The sequence below is a fragment of the Puccinia triticina genome, chromosome 6A (genome assembly GCF_026914185.1).
Source record: "Puccinia triticina chromosome 6A, complete sequence".
Lineage (NCBI taxonomy): Eukaryota > Fungi > Basidiomycota > Pucciniomycetes > Pucciniales > Pucciniaceae > Puccinia > Puccinia triticina.
Genome location: NC_070563.1, coordinates 3,963,050 through 3,981,425, shown reverse-complemented (window position 1 = coordinate 3,981,425; position 18,376 = coordinate 3,963,050). Strand labels below are relative to the sequence as shown.

The following is an 18,376-nucleotide window of genomic DNA, read 5'->3' as shown; positions in this document are numbered from 1 at the left end:
CTGGGGGTCTTCCTCTCACCGCTTTTTAACCCTGCTAGACAGGGGTGGGCGGTGGGCCACGGTGTGTCAGCTTGCTGACATTGGGTGGCAGGTTGTGGGCATGTGTTATTGTTACGGACTTACTTTGTGCACTGCAAAAAGCTCTTCGCGCACTGTGCAGTGCGCGAAGTTTTCAAACACTTCGCGCACTGCGCGTGAAGGGCGCAAATTTTTCAAATTATTTTTTGACCAATCAATAGAAAAGCTTATCATTGTCCTCTGTGAATTTATTTAGAGTTTTTTGAAGCTTCTCTGTATGCTTAAAAATTGGTTAAGTGAATTTTGCAAACCATCTTTTACAACCCTTATGGGTTGTAAAATTCCATAGCCCCCGGGGTGTTATGCAATTTTACAACCCATAGGGCTAATTTGGACGTATGTAAATAAATAGGTTGCAAATAATAGTATGTAAAATTGCGTCAGACATGCATATGGACTAAATTCACAAACCATGTCTTGCAACTCTCGCATGATGCGGTTGTGAAATTACGTTACAAGCTTTGCATATGTAATTTCACAAGCTAAGTTCTTGCAACCTAGTATCGCATGCAAAATATGCTATGTAAATAAGCTTTACAAGCCCGTGAGATATAATTTTACATCACATGTGAACTCAATTTGCAATCGATGCAACATACATACTAACTTCCAACTCTAACACTTCAAACTCTGACGCTAAGCAAACAAAGGTGATATCAGCGACATCAACAAGTCAACCGGTCGACGCTAGGCAAGAATGACTCTCCATCCCCTCCCACGCTTGAGTCAATCAACAGTTCACTCAAGCTCCCACCGCGATGGCGATTCCGACAGCAAGAACCCCAATGGCGAATCCGACTCCAACGACCGTCACCAACCCGAATGGCACGATTGAACCGGCCGCTAACACCAGCCCTCGACTGTTCATTCCGGAATCTAGCCCCATCACCCCAATTCCATCAAGCCCGATCACCCCAATCAGCCCCTTCAGCGTTGGAAATCTCATCCATCCCTTGATCCCACCCCTTAGTCCCATTGACTCGCCGTGCCCCTCAGATTTGAACAAGGAAACCACCACTGCTGACCCGCCAACACCTTGTTCTTTGTCTTCTGAAGAGATGCCGCTCTCGAACACCCCAAAACATATGAAATCGTCCGAAAAGATCAAAGTAAAGCCCCCAAAGAAAAACTCTCCGGCATTGCTCACAAAGAAAGGAAAAAAACAGAAATCACCCCCGTCGCCAATTGTCAAAAGAAAGCTATCCCAATCGAGGTCCAAGATTGTGACCAAGAGCGACGAGGACTCTGAGTATCAGCTCCCTGAAGCTTCCATTGCCTCTGAAGCATCCGAAACGTCTGAAGAGTCCTATTTGTCTGATCCTAACTCCCTTCCTGATGATTCGGACGACAAAGAACCTTCTTCGGACGACCAAGAAAATTTGCCCCCGTCGCCGAAGAACAGAACTAAATCTTCTTTTCGCCCGTCTTCGAAAAACAGGAAGAACGTATCGCCCCCGTTGCCAAAGATCAGAAAGAACAGCCACCAAACTAAGATCAACAACGACCGCCACTATCAGCAGCCCGAGACGTCTGACTCTACCTCCTCTGATGATGCAGATGACGAAGGGGATGGCTCCGATGAAGATCAAGATGAAGATGACGATGCATTACCCAAGAGAAGACCGTCCAAGAAGGAATGGTTCCTTCCGGATATGAGCAAGTCGTACGAGACCTACATAGATCACGGGTGTACCCTCGACAAGCAAGGCTATCCGATCTACCCAAACGGAAGGACCACGTTTGTTCGCCTGCCTCAAGACAATGTCACCAACTTCGGCTCCGTTGGGTTTTCGAAGACCCAAACTACGAGCTATCGCAGCAACAGGACCTGGAAGGTGACACGCTACTTCTGTCTTGGAGCTCTGGTCTGCGATAACTCGTCATGCGAATGGACTGGGCCTCCCCCAACTGGAAAAGGAGGACAGGAAAAGCTGGAACAAGGGTGAGTCTTCTTCTCCTCTCCTGCCAGCGGTTTTTTGGACATATGGGTTGCAAACTAATTTTACAACTCATTTTTTACAATCGTTATTTTACAAACCATGCAGTAAAATCAAATGTCAAGGATTGGTAGGCAAGTGCAAAGGCACCGTTCGACATGTCAAATGTCCCGATTCCGTAGCAGTTCGAATCGACCACCATCTCCCATCAGGATGGGGGATCCTCCGGCATAAGGGCGTCCACCCTCATCCGTGGCCTGTCGCCAAGAAGCCCGACCCGCTTGCAAAGGAGGAATTGAAAGAAGAAATCAAGAAAAACCCCAAGGCTGGAGCTTTAAAGCTCAAGGTAACTATTTTCTCTCCCATTTCGTTTCTTTTCATTTTTGCAACCCTTCTTTTACAACCTTCATTTTTGCAACCCTTCTTTTACAATCCATTACATCCCATAGGTTTCCTCCAGTCTGATCTTGTTACCCTCCCATTCTTTGTAGATGGGGAAGCCCACCGATCCCCATTCAGCTTTCGGAAGTGTAGTTTCAATCCACAAGTCCTATCAGAACAGAGATCGGCTGGCCTATTACCGTTGATGCATCCTTGCTGAGTTAGGATTAGCTCCTGACAAACTCGGCGCCGGCGTGGGGGACAAATTCATATTGGACATGTTTGGATGGGCATCGTAAGTTGTTTTAATACATTTTATGTATAATTTTGATTGCATCTGACTAAGAATATTGTCTTTTCTCAACAGGCGGGGTCTGTGGATAATCTCCAGCTCGTTCATGCCAAAGGCCGAGCATTTCACCTTCCAGACGAAATGGATGTCAGATCGCTTGCTGGCTCGCGATAAGGACAACAAAGTGTACAGCGGCGGTCTCATCTCCGACGTGACTTACCGGTACTTCGAGACGGGATACCTATTGACGACGTCTATGTTCTGTGAAGATCTTAAACAATGGATACCTATTCAGCTCACTTGGATTCGAGGTCTTAGCGAACAATACTACAAAATCCACTTTGCTACACTCTTCCGGCAGTTTCTGGCGGCTCCAATCACCCCCGCCGAGAGGGACACACTAGTCCGCGAGGTCGTAGACTTCTCGTCAGCTCAAGTCGAGGGCTTCGTGTCCGCTTACCTCGAAGTATTCCGACAGGGAACTCGCAAAGAGGTCAGGGGCATGTTGAAAGGATGCCGCGAGCATTATCGCCAGTCAGTCACACGCATCAAACGCAACCGGTCGCTCATCACTGCGGATCAAGAGGTATGTATGATCTGTTGATTTTTCTGATTAATGATTCGCAAAATCCCATTTTGCGATGCATAATGGATTGTAAATGTGAATTTTACAATCTATATTGCTTTGCAAAATTCACTCATCGAAATTTACAAACCTTATTTATCATGCTGATTTTTTTGCTTTATGACTTACATATTCACAGGAGCCTTTCCGAAAGGCTTGTATGGGTCTCCTCGATCTGTCCGAGCCGGGTGATCAAACGCATGAGCAGAAGGTTGACTATATCCGTCGTCGTTTTCCTAAAGTCCGGAAATGGCTTGACTGGTGGACCGTTTCCAATATCGAGGCCCTTTTGTTTCCATCCCGAGAACAACGGCTTGAGGACACGCCCGATGGAGATGGACTTCCTGAGACTACAAATGCCCAGGAGAGCTTGCACCGGACATACTATTGGCTCAGGTAAATCTCCTTTACTGTTGGTGTATGTATTGAGCTGACATCCGACTCTGTTTGTTGCACTTTAGCGAAGGAAGGCAGTGCCTGATGGTCGGAATGATTGGCCTCTACACATTCGTCGACATGCTGGAAAAGGACTGGTGTGCCGCAATGAAGGGCGTTCCAATCAAATACGGATGTGATAACAAAGACATCGGATTGACTTTAGGATTAGCCAAGAAGCGAAAGCGAGCCGAAAAGTTTGTCAACGATGGAAGACCACCGGACACGACTGACAGTCTGATCGAAGGGAATAAGAGAGCTAAGCTTGGACGGCCCCCAAACTCCAGAAACCACAACAAAAGCCTCTGGGCCGCCTATCCCTCCTATCGAGCAAACTCCGCCTCCAAAAAGAACTATCGTTGCTGGCTAGCAGCCGGATTGGAATCGATGTACGCATTGTTCTCCCCATTATGGCTTCGTGGGATCAGCGGAAAGGGAAAGGACCTCTTCACCCACTTAGCGCATCATTTCTCGTGTCGATCCACTGGTGAATTAAACGGAGGCTGCTCAATCCGATCGACTATAACCCGGGGCCAAAATCACCTGTTCGATGTTCTCAACGCACAATACCCTGCAAGCTTCATACCTGGGGCGTTCAGCTCGGCCGATTATTTCATGGAGCTAGTCCTCGATCCCAAACTCCACCAGAGCCCAGAATACAAGAAACTGTTCTCGATTCGCGAACGCAGGACGTTTACTTGTGAACTCAAGCCTGAAACACTCCAATCACATCCTACCCGAGCTTCCCGGACATTACATGTATTGACTATCAAGCCTCAGATGTTTGATTCGAATAGGATCCCGTATTCCGATGTTGCTAAGCTTGTGGAACTCTGGCAAACGACCGGTTTGATAAGTACCTCTGGCCTTGTGTGTAAGGCATGTCAAGAATCGCAGTTCCCGACCCACCCGAATACTAAGGCCAAGCCCAAAAGGAAGTCAAAGAAAGCAATAGTTTCAATTGGCACATCCGAGGATGAAATTTGCGTTAACGTTGGAGTCTCTCAGCCGTCGGCACACTATCTGATTGATCGTTGCAAGCTTACCTTTGACGACCTCCCTCCCCCTCTTCACCTCAACTTCCATGTTGAGGTCAGCCACATTGATGATGTGCCTCGCCGGGACAGCTTCATGGCCACAACTGATTGGCCTTTCAAGTTGAAAGTCGGAGGCCAAACTCACACACTCATTTCTCGCGGATACTGGAACAGAGCCCATTACTGGTGTAAGGTCCTTTGGAGCGCCAATATCTCCGCTGAAAAAGGTAGTTTGACGGCTGTTTGGATGCATAACGATGGCAAGAATGACGGCTATGCTCAGCAAATCAATTGAGTGCCGAGTTCTATTGCTGGAGCCGAGATGTATACGGCGTGGGTCTTGTATTCACGTACGTGGAATGAATCCGAGGAAGAATACGTGGACAGCTCAATCCAAAGGATTCTGGAAGACAATCCAGATGCTGCTGGGGATGTCCCCTTCAAAGAAATGAAATCGATATTGAACATATCACACAACTCCACCTCGATCGCACACCGGGAAACCAGTTCCTCAAGCCAACGACCGACTTCAAACAACAAGGACGACGTTGAACAAACCCCTTCATCTGGCAAAAAGAAGGAGAAGGCGAAATCTGCGTCTGGCAACAAGAGAACAAAAGGAAACAAGAAGAAAATCCAGAAGAAGTCCGCCTCATTCAAGGAATCCGAAGAGGCAGAAGTCGAGTCGGATGTGGCCTATATTCTTCAAGCCGACGACTCATTCCTTGGTAATCAGACGGCCGGCGACGAATCCATTGCGAATCACACCGCCGAAGGTTCCTTCCTTGCCAATCAAACGGCCGGCGACGCGTCTTTGCTTGATCAGACGGCCGAGACAGCCTGCGACGATTCCTTGCTTAATCCTGGCGACGAAACCATTCAGACTGGGGAAGACGAATCCTTCCTGGCCAATCACACTGCCGCTGCCGAAGAGAATTCCGTACAGTCTCAGAAGCCACCTCCAAAGTCTCAGCCTGCCTCACAACTTCGATTACTGCTCAAATTGCCTAAGTTACCTGCCTCAGGTGATGAATTACGTCCCGATTCAAAGCCTCCAAGCCCGCCCTTACCACCTGAAAGCGCAAGACGGCGATCTACCCGCCAAAAAAAGTGATACTGCTTGTTTTCACTTCTTGTTTCCTTGTTTCTTTTCTGTTCTGTTTTCCTTTTTTCCTGAGTGATTGATTGACTTGCAAAGTATCCCAAGTTTCTTTCTTGCTCAATTTTCCACTTGTGCCTCGAAAAAAATCATTTTTTTGTGAGGTTTGTAAGGTAAGGGTTGTAAAATTACATTTTGCCCCTTAGTTATTTCCATTTCACAAACCATATATTGCAATTCATAATGGGTTGCACGCCAATGGGTTGTGAAATTGTTAATTTGCAAGTTATAAAGTAATTTTGCGGCAGATATATCTTGCAATCCATATGGTTTGTAAAAAATGAGTCGTAAAATTGCTCTTCAGGCCATCCTGGGACAAATTTGCAATCTAAATATTGCAATCCTTTTTTTTGCAACTCAGATTTTTTCTTGATGGGTTGCAAAAATCCATAAAATGACACATTTTGTGGATTTTTGCATCCCTGCGGTTTTACAACCTATAAGGGTTGTAAAATATGGGTTGCAAAAAAACTGCGACCCCTTAAAAATTCCACCAATAAAATGAACAAGTACAGTCACTTGGGGACCTGGAATCCATATTCCCACCAGTCAAAAAATCCAAATAATTTAGTGAATCATGATACATATGAATCCAAACTTTTTAGAATTTTTTGGCCACTTTGTGCAAGAATAAGGCTTTCAAAAATTAGGAAAGTTCACCACTTACTGGTGCATTTTGGCATATCTTGAGAAAAAGTTACTGGTTTTTGAAAGCCTTGTCCTTGTACAAAGTGGCCAAAAAGTTCTAAAACTTTTAAATACATATTTAATATGATTCACTAAATTATTTGGATTTTTTGGCCTGTGGGAATATGAATTCCAGGTGCCCAAATGGCTGTACTTGTTTTTTTTATTGGTGGGATTTTTAAGCATACAAGGAAGCTTCCAAAAACTCCAAATAAATTCACAGAGGACAATAATAAGCTTGTCTATTGATTGGTCAAAAAACAATTTGAAAAAGTTGTGCCCTTCATGCGCAGTGCGCGAAGTGTTTGCAAACTTCGCGCACTGCACAGTGCGTGAAGTAAGTCCGTATTGTTATTGTTATGTGGAAATATTTTTTTGCTGATTTTCTTGATTTGTAAGGGTACAAGCTCTGATTTTGTCTGGCTGCTTTGGTTGGAGGGGAAACCCTTGACTTTTTTTTTGTTTTTGGTCAATTTGTAGGGAGAACCCTTGATTTTTTTTTCTATGATTCTCAGACTTTAATAAACTTGGATTTTTAACCCTACTTCTATAGCCTTTTTCAGGACCAAGTCAATTTTCTGTTTGTGATCTTCCCAGTTGTCGGAGTAAATGATAATATTGTCAATGTAAACCATCATCCATCCTTGCCTGATATAAGCTCCAAAAACAGAGTCCATCATTTGCTGAAAGTGGGAAGGGGCATTTTTGATCCGGAACGGCATTCGGAGATACTCAAATACTCCAAGATGGCAAATAATCCTCAGGAATTTGCGGCTTTTGGGGGCTATTGGTATCTGATGAAAGCCTTTTAGCACATCCATGGTTTTAATATACTTTGCTTTTGATAAGTTATGCAAAGCGTGATCTATCCTGGGGATAGGGTAGTGGTCCGGTTTTGTGTAAGTATTCAAAGCGCAAAAGTCTCCTACCATCCTGGACTTCTTGTTATGCCAGGCTATCATGACAGGTGTAGTCATATCAAACTGCTTGTTGTGTCATATTTTCTGGATTACTCCTAGGTCTAATAATTCGGAAATATGGTTTTACAAGGCTTCCCTGGACTTGGGGCTCAAGGGGTATGGAGCTTTCCTTAAGATGGGCGGGTATGGAGCTTGTACAGTGAGTTCAATGCTCATATCATGATCTTTTATATTCCCAATAGGATCATCGCTGGTACAGAAGGCTGACTTATTCTCAAAGCAAATTTGTAAGGTATCTTCTTTCTGTTCCGTACTCAGTTTGTCGTTGACCGCTGCTTGGTCTAGATAATCTGATTTAAAGAGCATTCTCTCTCTCTGAACCTCAACATTTTCTGCTGTAAGAGCATCCGGTATGCAAACAAGGAACTTCTTTTTCCAGTTTCCCCCTATTGTATAGTGTCTTTCTTTGCTTTGGAATACATCAATGCCGTACATACAGAATGTTTCGTTGCCCAGGATAAGTTACTCACACACTGCCTCCTTCAGAACCACAAATTCTACCACAAGTCTGACTGATCCTTGCGTGTGAGGAAATATTAATGGCATGGATACTATTCCTACCGGCTGCATCACTGAACTACAACTACTGAATTTTGCTTTTGGTAAAGGAAGCAAATTATCCCTCCAAGCAGGGTAACAAGAATCAAGGAAACCTTGACTTGTGCATGAGCAGAAGGCTCCTATATCCAGCAAGACCTTCAACTCTACTCCGGAAAACAAAACTGTAGTGTAGCTGGATTTACCCAGAGTGTAATTTTTTCCTAGCTCTGGTTTGTTAGTGAGGATCTTAGCGTCGGTTACATGGCCCACTCCCATGCTTGGATCCCATTTCTGGGGCAAGTGAGATTTGCCATGGATGGTATTTATGCTAAGGTCATTGCCAATGTCTGCTTGTATAACATGGACTCCGTAGTCATCCTCATAATCATTGACTATCAGGTTAAGCTCCGATGCATTATCCAATTCTTCTCCAAAATTGGAGTCTGATTCTTTCTCTACATTCATAATCTTTTTACGAGGATGGGGACAATCAGGTCTCTTGTGCCCCTTTTTGCCACAGTTATAACATTTGGGCTGCTGTAATTTCCTGAGAGGCTTGTTGCTTGGTGTAGCTTTATCCTGTCTAGGCGTTTCCGTTGGACTTGTCTCCTTCTCTGGCGTAGTTTTAAATCTTCGGTTAAAACCCGTGTGCTCAACTACTTCTTCCAGAGTAGTGATGAAATCTGCTAAGTCTACGCTTCTATTGCCTATCCGGCATCTCATAGGATGTTGAATATTATACCTCAGTTGATTGAGCATCCAATTGTTTCTTTCTTCCAATGTGGCTGAGGGATGTATTGCATCAATGCTGCTCTTCTGGACAAGGCACCATTCATGTGCGACATGTCTTGTGGGATCAAAGAAGTCTTTATCTAGGGCTAAGCGGACCCCATTTCTCCAATGTTGGGTACCAAATCTAGCTTTTATCAGCTCTTTCCAAGTTCCCCAAGATTGTTCCCCCACTTTTTCTTGCTTATTCACGAACCAATCTAATGCTACTCCTTCAAATAGGCGGGGCAACCTGACAACGGCAACTTCGTCATCAGCTCTGTACAAGGTTAACATATGGTCTATTTACCGGATAAAATTAACGTGATCATAATCTCCTTGCCCTGTAAATTTGGTCCAGTCTTTGATGGGAGGGAGTAGCTTATGTATGGCCGCTTTATCCATAGTCCTAAAGCTAGTGGAATGACGAGGGCCATTGGAGGGGTTATTATGAGGACTGTTTCTGTTTTCATCATATGGGCTGTTACTATCCTTCTGATGAAATCCATTACTTTTTCCTTTATGTGGCGCCTCATCTCTCATGAAGGGGTTGTTGTACTTCGCAGTGTTGTTATCTGCGCGAGGAGAGGGGGCGCACTCAGTTTTTCTTGTAAGTATTTCTTCAGTCTTATTATTTAGCTGATGCAACTCGTTGTTTACTAAGCTCATCTGTTTGTACATTGCGTCAGACACTAGTTCTAAGTTACTCATCCGTGATCCTTGTTGTATCAAAAGATTTTTTATGTCTGCTAACATATCCTCGTTTTTCTTTTGATTAATGATAATATCTTGTTTTAAAGAAAATATTACATAGTCTGAGTGCGAAGATATCATAGCTTCAATCTTGCTCAACAGGTTGTACTGAGATTCTTTACCAATATCTTTTATGCTCATTGAGAATTTGTTCAACAAATTCTCAGTTTTGTTGGATGTTTTCCTCAGTTCCTCACTTTCTTTAAGTAATTTCTTAAGTATTTCCAGGTGCTGGGGTTGGAATTCAATTGGCAAAGGTTTCTTGACACAGTTCAGGATATCAGAAGAGTTTGCTCCATAATCAGACTTAAGATCATGAAGTAGGGAATCACATTCATTTACAATGGTCTTCAGGTTGGCTTCACTATTTGCATCAAGAGTGGAAATGTTCATGTTTACTACATCAAGGGAGTCAAGTATAGTGGAGAGGAAGGAAGTACTTATCACCACGGACGTTTGCTCAGCACCTGTTTACGAGTGCCTTTGCATAATCCATGCCGAGGTTTGGTCCGAACCTTGTAAGGTACTGGTTTAAAGTTGGTTTGAAGTTGGTCTGATCTTTGTTCAAAGAATGGTCGATGTCAGGCGCAATCTAACCGGATACAAAATGGAATTGTATGAGATGTATTGTGGAAGGTACATGTAGAAGATACACCATACCTATGCTGAAACTAAGCCCAACTGTGATCAGGTGGACTTGATCCACAATATTGACCAAATATATGAATGTTTTGACCTGATTTTTTACCTCCGTGTATACCCATACCCTGTAGATTGCTCTGATGCATGTTTTGGTATTTTTTTGGGTCAGCCTAAGTACACTCCAAAAACATCCCAAAAGCACTCCACAAGTGAGTGTATGGAGTGCGCGCTCCAATGATTGTTGGAGTACAGAGTAGAATACTCCAAGTTGGCTGGAGTGCAGAACCAAGGACTCAAGAGTCTTTGGAGTGCACCACAAAGAACTGCAGTGGCCAGCCGATTTATTGAGTGCCGGTGAGTCCCACTCCATAAAATTAAAGTGCATATCCCCAGCACTCCATTCATGATATTTATCCTCCCTGAAAGGGGAGTGCAGAGCTCTCCAGCCAGAGCTGGAGTGCATATGGGGTTCAAGTTGAACCCCAGTCAAGCAGGGTATACTATGTACACACCCTGTCTTGCTCACCCGGAAGCCCGCTGACACCTCTTGATCACTGGTACACCACGGGGGCAAAAGAAAAAAAACTTGATTGGAGTGGAATCTCCTCTCAATGACTGGTCCATGCCGGTCATCGAGGAGACTCACATGTGCCTCTCAATGACCGGTGTGTACAGGTCATCAAGAGGAGTGATTCCCCCCGATGACCAGTACAGACCTGGATTGAGGAGGTTCACACCTCCTCTTGATGACTGGCCCGTGCTGGTCATCAAAGGGAGTCACACTTCAATGACAGGTGTGTACAGGTCATCAAGAGGTGTGATTCCCCCCAATGACCGGTACAGACCGGCATCAAGGAGATTCACACCTCCTCTCCATGAATGGTCCGTGCCGGTCATAGAGGGGACTCAAACCTCTTGATGACCGGATTATGCCGGTCATCGAGGGGACTCACACCTCTCGATGACCGGTACAGGCTGTTCATCAACAGGATGTGTTACTCCTCTCTTCCCTCGATGTCCGTCCAGGTCATCAAGAGGAGTAACACCTCCCCTTGATGACTAGTCTGTGCCGGTCATCGAGGGCACTTCCACCTCTCGATGACCGGTCTATACGGGTCATCAAGAGGAGTAACACCTCCCCTCAATGATAATCAGTCTGTGCCGGTCATCGAGGGGACTTACACCTCTTGATGACCGGTCAATACAGGTCATCAAGGGGAATAATTCCTCTTGATGACCGGTCCGTACCAGCCATTGAGGGGAGTAACATCTCCTCTCAATGACTGGTCTGTGCCAGCCATCGAGGGGAGTCACATGTCCTCTTGATGACCTGTACAGACAGGTCATCGAGGGGGGAGCACTCGGCCATTGAGTGGAGTATGTACTCCACTCAATGGCCATTGAGCGGCATTAAACCCCAGAACGCTGCTCGATGGCCGGTCATCGAGTGGTGTGCACAGGATTTGATGGCCGGTCATCATTAGTGGAGTACACACCCCAGTTGATGCCCAGTCATTGAGTGAGATGTATACTCCGCTTGATTGCCGTTCATCAAGCGGAGTGTGTACTCCAGCTGGTGGTCGGCCATTGATTGGAGTGTGGGTTGAAGAGATCCACCTGGCCAGTTGAGGAGCTTATTACATAAGCCTCTCCGAGGAGGCGCGCAGTGTAGGACTCCCGGTTGTCACACAAACGTACGGGCGTACGTTAGTGTGACACACGCCAATTCAAGTCAACCGCTTCAAAACCAAAAGAAGTCAAAAATTTAATTCAAAAAATTACTCTACTTCTACAATAGACAGAAGCCTGAAGAGGAAAAAAATACTAACACAACTTGGGAAGACAGCAATTCCCAAATTCCAGACTAATCAACAGTAGTTCAGGCTCAAACTTTGAAGCAATGTCAATTGCAAGTCAGATATGTTATTTTTTTCTTTATTTAAAAACTAGAGGCCAAGGCGGCTTCGCTGCTGCAAACCCCAGCACAGCAAAAGGCCACCAAGCTCAAATTCAAACTTGAAAATCTTTCCATAGTATTTCTCCCACTTTTAAGTGGAGGAAAACCTTTCAACAAAGCAATTTTACCAGGTATGTACAGGTTCCTATGAGTTTTTTTTAGCCAGAGGTCTGGTGGAAAAGCTTTGGCACCACCCTGAACACTTGATAGGGCACTGTACAACCATTGCATGATTTTGCAGAACAGCCTGGGTGAACTTGACAAAGACCCATAAGTTTGAGAAAATCAAACTTTGCCTTCTTATTATTTGAAGTATGGATCACAAATAAGTCAGTTCAAAAGATTCAAGGGGACTCATTCAACATTCACCACAGTTTGACACATCTGAGAAAAATCAAAAAAAAAAAAAAATAACACCCAATCAGGACAGGCCTCATTTTAATTTTTCTTCTTCCCTCAGGATGCATGACATTGCAGAAAAAAAAAAAACTAATCTCCAGCATCAGAAAAAATAAACTAAAATTGGCAGGTCAAATAAATAACAAAATGTGGGGGAAGTGGGGGGGAGGGGGAAAAGAAAGGCAGAATTCACTAACCAGAGCATTAGTGCAGTTCAAAACATGGCTAAGCTGCAATCAAATATATAGGTTGGTTGGCTGAGACACAGTAGCCACTGAGTTTAGAAGAACACAATGTTGTGCCCTTTTGTCCAACCTGAGCCAGGTCAGTTGCCCAACCACACAAGAGCAATGGTTTGATTGAGTCATGCAACCCCTTTGAGCATCCCAAGCATCCCAGAGGTGCAGCCAAATGAATTCAGTGAAGCTGGACTTGAAGGAATGTGAGCTGTAGGATGGGAACAACTTCAAGCTTTGGTGAAAGGGTGTTGATTTCAGTACACATGTGTAACTTTTTTTCCCAAAGAAAGTGCTGCGTCCAACATCCTTCCTTCAATTTCTTGGATGCTGATGCCAAGCTGTTAGTCCAATCACTTCAGGCGCCGGGGTTGTTCCCCAGCAAAGACAGTCTAGGGCTCAACAGGCTGGAGTTCCTGTGCTTTTGGCGGAGATGATGACCTTAATGGACAAGGTCACATGTGCGTAGTGCAGCTCATGAATGATGTGGCAGGCGTTGACAACCAGCCTTGTCTCGTAATGGTTGATGAAGTACTTCACTGCTTTTGGCCTGAAGGCTTTGGGGAGTGAGATGATGACAAGAAAAGGTTGCTCAAAAGCGCAAAAATATAGCTTCTGGACAACACAATGCATGAAGTTGGCCTTCTCACTCATCTCCTAAGACGTGTGTTGATTGCTGAGGTACCTTCATAGCTGGAATTATCCTGGTACATGGGCTTGTTGTCACCAGAAATGGAATTGTCTTGTTAATAGTAAACAAGTCTGGAAAAAAAGGAATCACCTCAAGAGTGAGAGTCTCTTCAGGCAAAAAGTGAAGGATCCTTTTTGAACAAAGGGGTGGACTCAACATAGATCACAGATCTTCATGTGTACCACATAAGGATGTCACTTGATACCCGGGTACCCGCCACAGGTGTGGGTACCTCCCCAAGAAACCACTAATTCTCAGCACCCGCACCCGCACCGGCACCCCTCTGAGGAGCAGGAAGCAGGTACCCACGGGTGTGGAGAATTTTTGCGGCTAAGTAAGCAAGGAAGCCTCCTCGGCCGGTTGGTGTATGTATACCACCCCGCCGAGAGGAAGCCCCCTTGGCGAGCTGGTGTACGTGTTCCAGCCCGCCGAGACAAAGCCCTCTTGGCGAGCTGGTGTACGTGTTCCAGCCCGCCAAGAGGAAGCCCTCTTGGCGAGCTGGTGTACGTGTTCCAGCCCGCCGAGAGGAAGCCCTCTCGGCGAGCTGGTATATGTATACCAGCCAGCCGAGGGGAAGCCCTCTTGGGAGCTGGCGTGAAGCCCTCTCGGCGAGCTGGCGTATGTATACCAGCCAGCCGAGAGGAAGTCCTCTCGGCGAGCTGGTGGATGTATACCAGCCAGCCGAGAGGAAGCCCTCTCGGCGAGCTGGTGGATGTATACCAGCCAGCCAAGAGGAAGCCCTCTCGGCGAGCTGGTGGATGTATACCAGCCAGCCGAGAGGAAGCCCTCTCGGCGAGCTGGTGGATGTATACCAGCCAGCCGAGAGGAAGCCCTCTCGGCGAGCTGGTGGATGTATACCAGCCAGCCGAGAGGATGCCCTCTCGGCGAGCTGGTGTATGTATACCAGCCAGCCGAGAGGAAGCCCTCTCGGCGAGCTGGTGTATCATACCAGCCCGTCAAGAGGAATCCCTCTCGGCGACGAGCTGGTGTATGTGTAGTATACCCATCCGCCAAGAAGGATCCATCTTGGAGAGTTGGTATATGTACACACCCGGGCAAATCGGCAAAAGCGCCTGCGCCCACCTGACGCTTCAGTCGTACATGCGCCAGGTGGGCGGTACAGTACGCCAGGATGACCAGGTTGGAATACTGACACCACCATGTCACGCTTGGGGTCGTGAGGGCCGTGGGGGCGCCAGTAGAGGCCGCAGGTGGACAGCTGCCCTTGACACCATCAGTCCGGCGCCCGTGGGCGATGCCACCCAAGCGTCTTGGTTGGGGCGGCGTCCTATGGCAGCGTCAGGTAAGGACGCTGCCGTTTCGCACCGGTCATGATTGCGCCGGTGATAGATGCCATGAGCGCTGCGCCACACAGTGGCCACACAGATTCCAAGCAGTCGGCCTCGACTGCTTGGCGCCACGTGTACGCAAGGACTCACGAGCTCGACGGGATGCGCCGGCCAGTGAGCAGGCCGGTGGTTTGATCACCAATTTCTCCGCGGTGGCGCCGCAGTATGTAGTGATGCTGTGGAGCCGCAACACACACCAATCTTCCACTTAGGGCTACCCCCATCACCCACTAGGAGAACTTGGCTATATAACCCGCTCCGTTTTGGCTCTTCTGTGCCACCCCTCAAGCCCACTTGATGTGCCCCCATCCCACCACCGCTGCAGCCTCTTCACCAACAACCATCACTCTCTGCTCATCTCCCCCTTGTCTTCCCCTCCGCTTCCTCCCTGATCCTCCCTCACCAAAGGTCATCCCGGATCCCCCGCCCCACCACATCTAATATGCCATCACTGGCTGAGCCCGCTGATTCACAAGTCTACTACTAACGGGGACCGTCTCAAAAGATATCACGGATCAGCTTCTAAATTACAGTTCAGCATCAATGTGCACAAGGCTACTGGAATTCTTGCAGGCAACAACGAGGCACAACGACAAGCCTGCGGACAAATTCCCTTTACCTAAACCAAGCTCGGAAGCTTGGAAGCTCGGAGGGGATGATGTGAAGCCCCGGCTTCCACTTAAGGCAACGGCCGCTTCTCCGGGTCATAAGGTATCGCCCTCTGCAGTCTCTTCTACACTTCTGGCCGCTCTCGGTCTTCTTTTCTTCGCTACTCTTAGTCAAATATCCTAGTCTGTTGTTTGCCGCTCTCGGCCCAATATCCCTTATGCGAGCCGTTTGCGGCCTTCTGTATTATCTCTCTTTCTCCTTTTATCTCAAAGCATGTACATTAGTTTACCAAATCCAGTCCTGCCTTCCTTTGTATCTTCTCGAATCCCTCACGAGCTCATTCAATGAGTCTCCTCTATTCTTATCTTCTCTCTATCTCTTCCTATTGTTGAGCCGTCTCATCCCTTGGTCTATAAATAGACCACCTTCTCCCTGAAATGGATCAGCAACTAAGTTTGCTTGCACCTTTCCCGCTCTTGAAACCGGCGAGCATCACAACGTGAGCCTCCTGCTATTTGCCTGCGGCTGCTCTGCTGGTCGTGGCCCCAGACCGCGGCGGTGACACCCCTTGCTGTCGTCTCATTGCATTCTTGCCAGGCGCCGGGGGCGACGCAGGAGCGGCCCCCGGTGGACAGCCAGGCTTCACATGGCCACAGGTACCGCGCCCTTCAAAACACCCTCCTCACACCCTTCCTCGGCATCCCCAACGTTCCTACACGGCGCGGATGAGGACAGCATCACACTACCAAGATGGATGAATTTGTGATGTCGTATATTGATCAATTTATATTGACCATTTTTTTTTTTTTTATTCCTCTTGATACCTTTGTCTGCTTTCCATGTCTCCTTGATACTATTCTATAATCTCTCTCCTTCTGCCTGTGTTAGCTTCAAGCCACAGGATTTTTTTTTTTCTTTTGCCTGATAGCATTCATAAATTTCTACATACACCACTCAATTCTTCCTGAAAAAAAGACGTTGCAAGTTTTAGGATTAATCCAGGGTAGCTGAGGGGTCTCAAATTTTTTTTCTTTTTTTTTTTTACTTCAACAATTGATGTTGTCAGATCAAGTCTCCAAATCGACTTTTTTTCAAAAGAGGAAAAACATTGACCCCTGACCTCTCTCATGATATCATCCTGCACACATTTTCAATTTGGTTGGTTGAACTTGCTCAAGATATTGCATATCATACTTGAAGTGCTACATGCATAGAAGGCCTTTTTGAAATTAGTTTACCATGGTTTAGCATATTTTTGTCAGGTTCTTTTTTTTATCTCCTTTGTTATCAACCACAGATTAATGAGGAATATTTCCACATAAAATTTCATCGGACAATTTTTCTGCATATAAAACCCAGAAATATTTTAAAATATAATTTATTTGGGGTCGCATCCATTATGCAGCAGCAACAATGTGATCAGTTCCCATTTATCACTAATTTGGTAGTTGCTGGCCCTTTCTGCCACTATATCTCAACACAGCGTGGGAGTTCTTCCATGATATTGGTATCAAAATGATCAATAGCCCCCAAGGATTCATTTTTGTACCTTAAATTACCACATAACCCAAATGTAGCAGCTACAATCTGTTCAGTTGCCAAATGTCGCTAATTTGGTAGTTTCTTGGTGTTGCTGCCACTATATCTCAACACAGCCTGGGAATTCTTCCACAATATTGCAATCCAAATGATTAATAGCCCCCAAGGATTCATTGTGTACCTTAAATGACCACGAAACCCCCTAATGTAGCCCCTACAATCTGATCAGTTGCCAAATATCACTGATTTGGTAGTTTCTTGGTGTTTCTGCCACTATATCTCAACACAGCCTGGGAGTTCTTCCATGATATTGGTATCATGATGATCAATAGCCACCAAGGATTCATTCTGTACCTTAAATGACCACAAAACCTCCAAATGTAGCAGCTACAATCTGACCAGTTGCAAAATCTCACTAATTTGGTAGTTTCTTGGTGTTTCTGCCACTATATCTCAGCGCAGCATGGGAGTTCTTCCATGATATTGGTACCAAGATGATCAAATGCCCTCAAAGATTGATTGAGGACCTTGGATGACCACAAAACCCCCAAATGTAGCAGCCACAATGTGATCAGTTGCCAAATATCACTAATTTGGTAGTTTCTTGGTGTTTCTGCCACTATATCTCAGCGCAGCATGGGAGTTCTTCCATGATATTGCTACCAAAATGATCAAATGCCCCTGAAGATTCATTGGGTACCTTGAATGACCACAAAACCCCCAAATGTAGCAGCCACAATGTGATCAGTTGCCAAATATCACTAATTTGGTAGTTTCTTGGTGTTTCTGCCACTATATCTCAGCGCAGCATGGGAGTTCTTCCATGATATTGGCACCAAAATGATCACATTCCCTCAAACATTCATTTAGTACCTTGGATGACCACAAAACCCCCAAATGTAGCAGCCACAATGTGATTAGTTGACAAATATCACTAATTTGGTAGTTTCTTGATGTTTCTGCCACTATATCTCAGCACAGCGTGGGAGCTCTTCCATGATACTGGTACCAAAATGATCAAATGCCCTCAAAGATTCATTGAGTACCTTGGATGACGACAAAACCCCGAAATGTAGCAGCCACAATGTGATCAGTCGCCAAATATCACTAATTTGGTAGTTTCTTGGTGTTTCTGCCACTATATCTCAGGGCAGCATAGGAGTTCTTCCATGATATTGGTACCAAAATGATCACATGCCCTCAAACATTCATTGAGTACCTTGGATGACCACAAAACCCCCAAATGTAGCAGCCACAATGTGATCAGTTGCCAAATATCACT

At 45.8% G+C, this 18,376-nt stretch overlaps 1 protein-coding gene across 1 annotated transcript; it reads left to right on the top strand.

Annotated features, from left to right (window-relative positions):
• Positions 1-836: 836 nt before the first annotated feature.
• PtA15_6A476 (uncharacterized protein) lies at positions 837-5,899 on the top strand (the record flags this gene model as incomplete). Its single annotated transcript, XM_053170185.1, has 3 exons — positions 837-1,606; positions 2,465-2,474; positions 5,327-5,899. The coding sequence occupies 3 exons, from the start codon at positions 837-839 to the stop codon at positions 5,897-5,899; spliced, it is 1,353 nt and encodes a 450-aa protein (XP_053021402.1).
• Between the last annotated feature and the right edge of the window lie 12,477 nt (positions 5,900-18,376).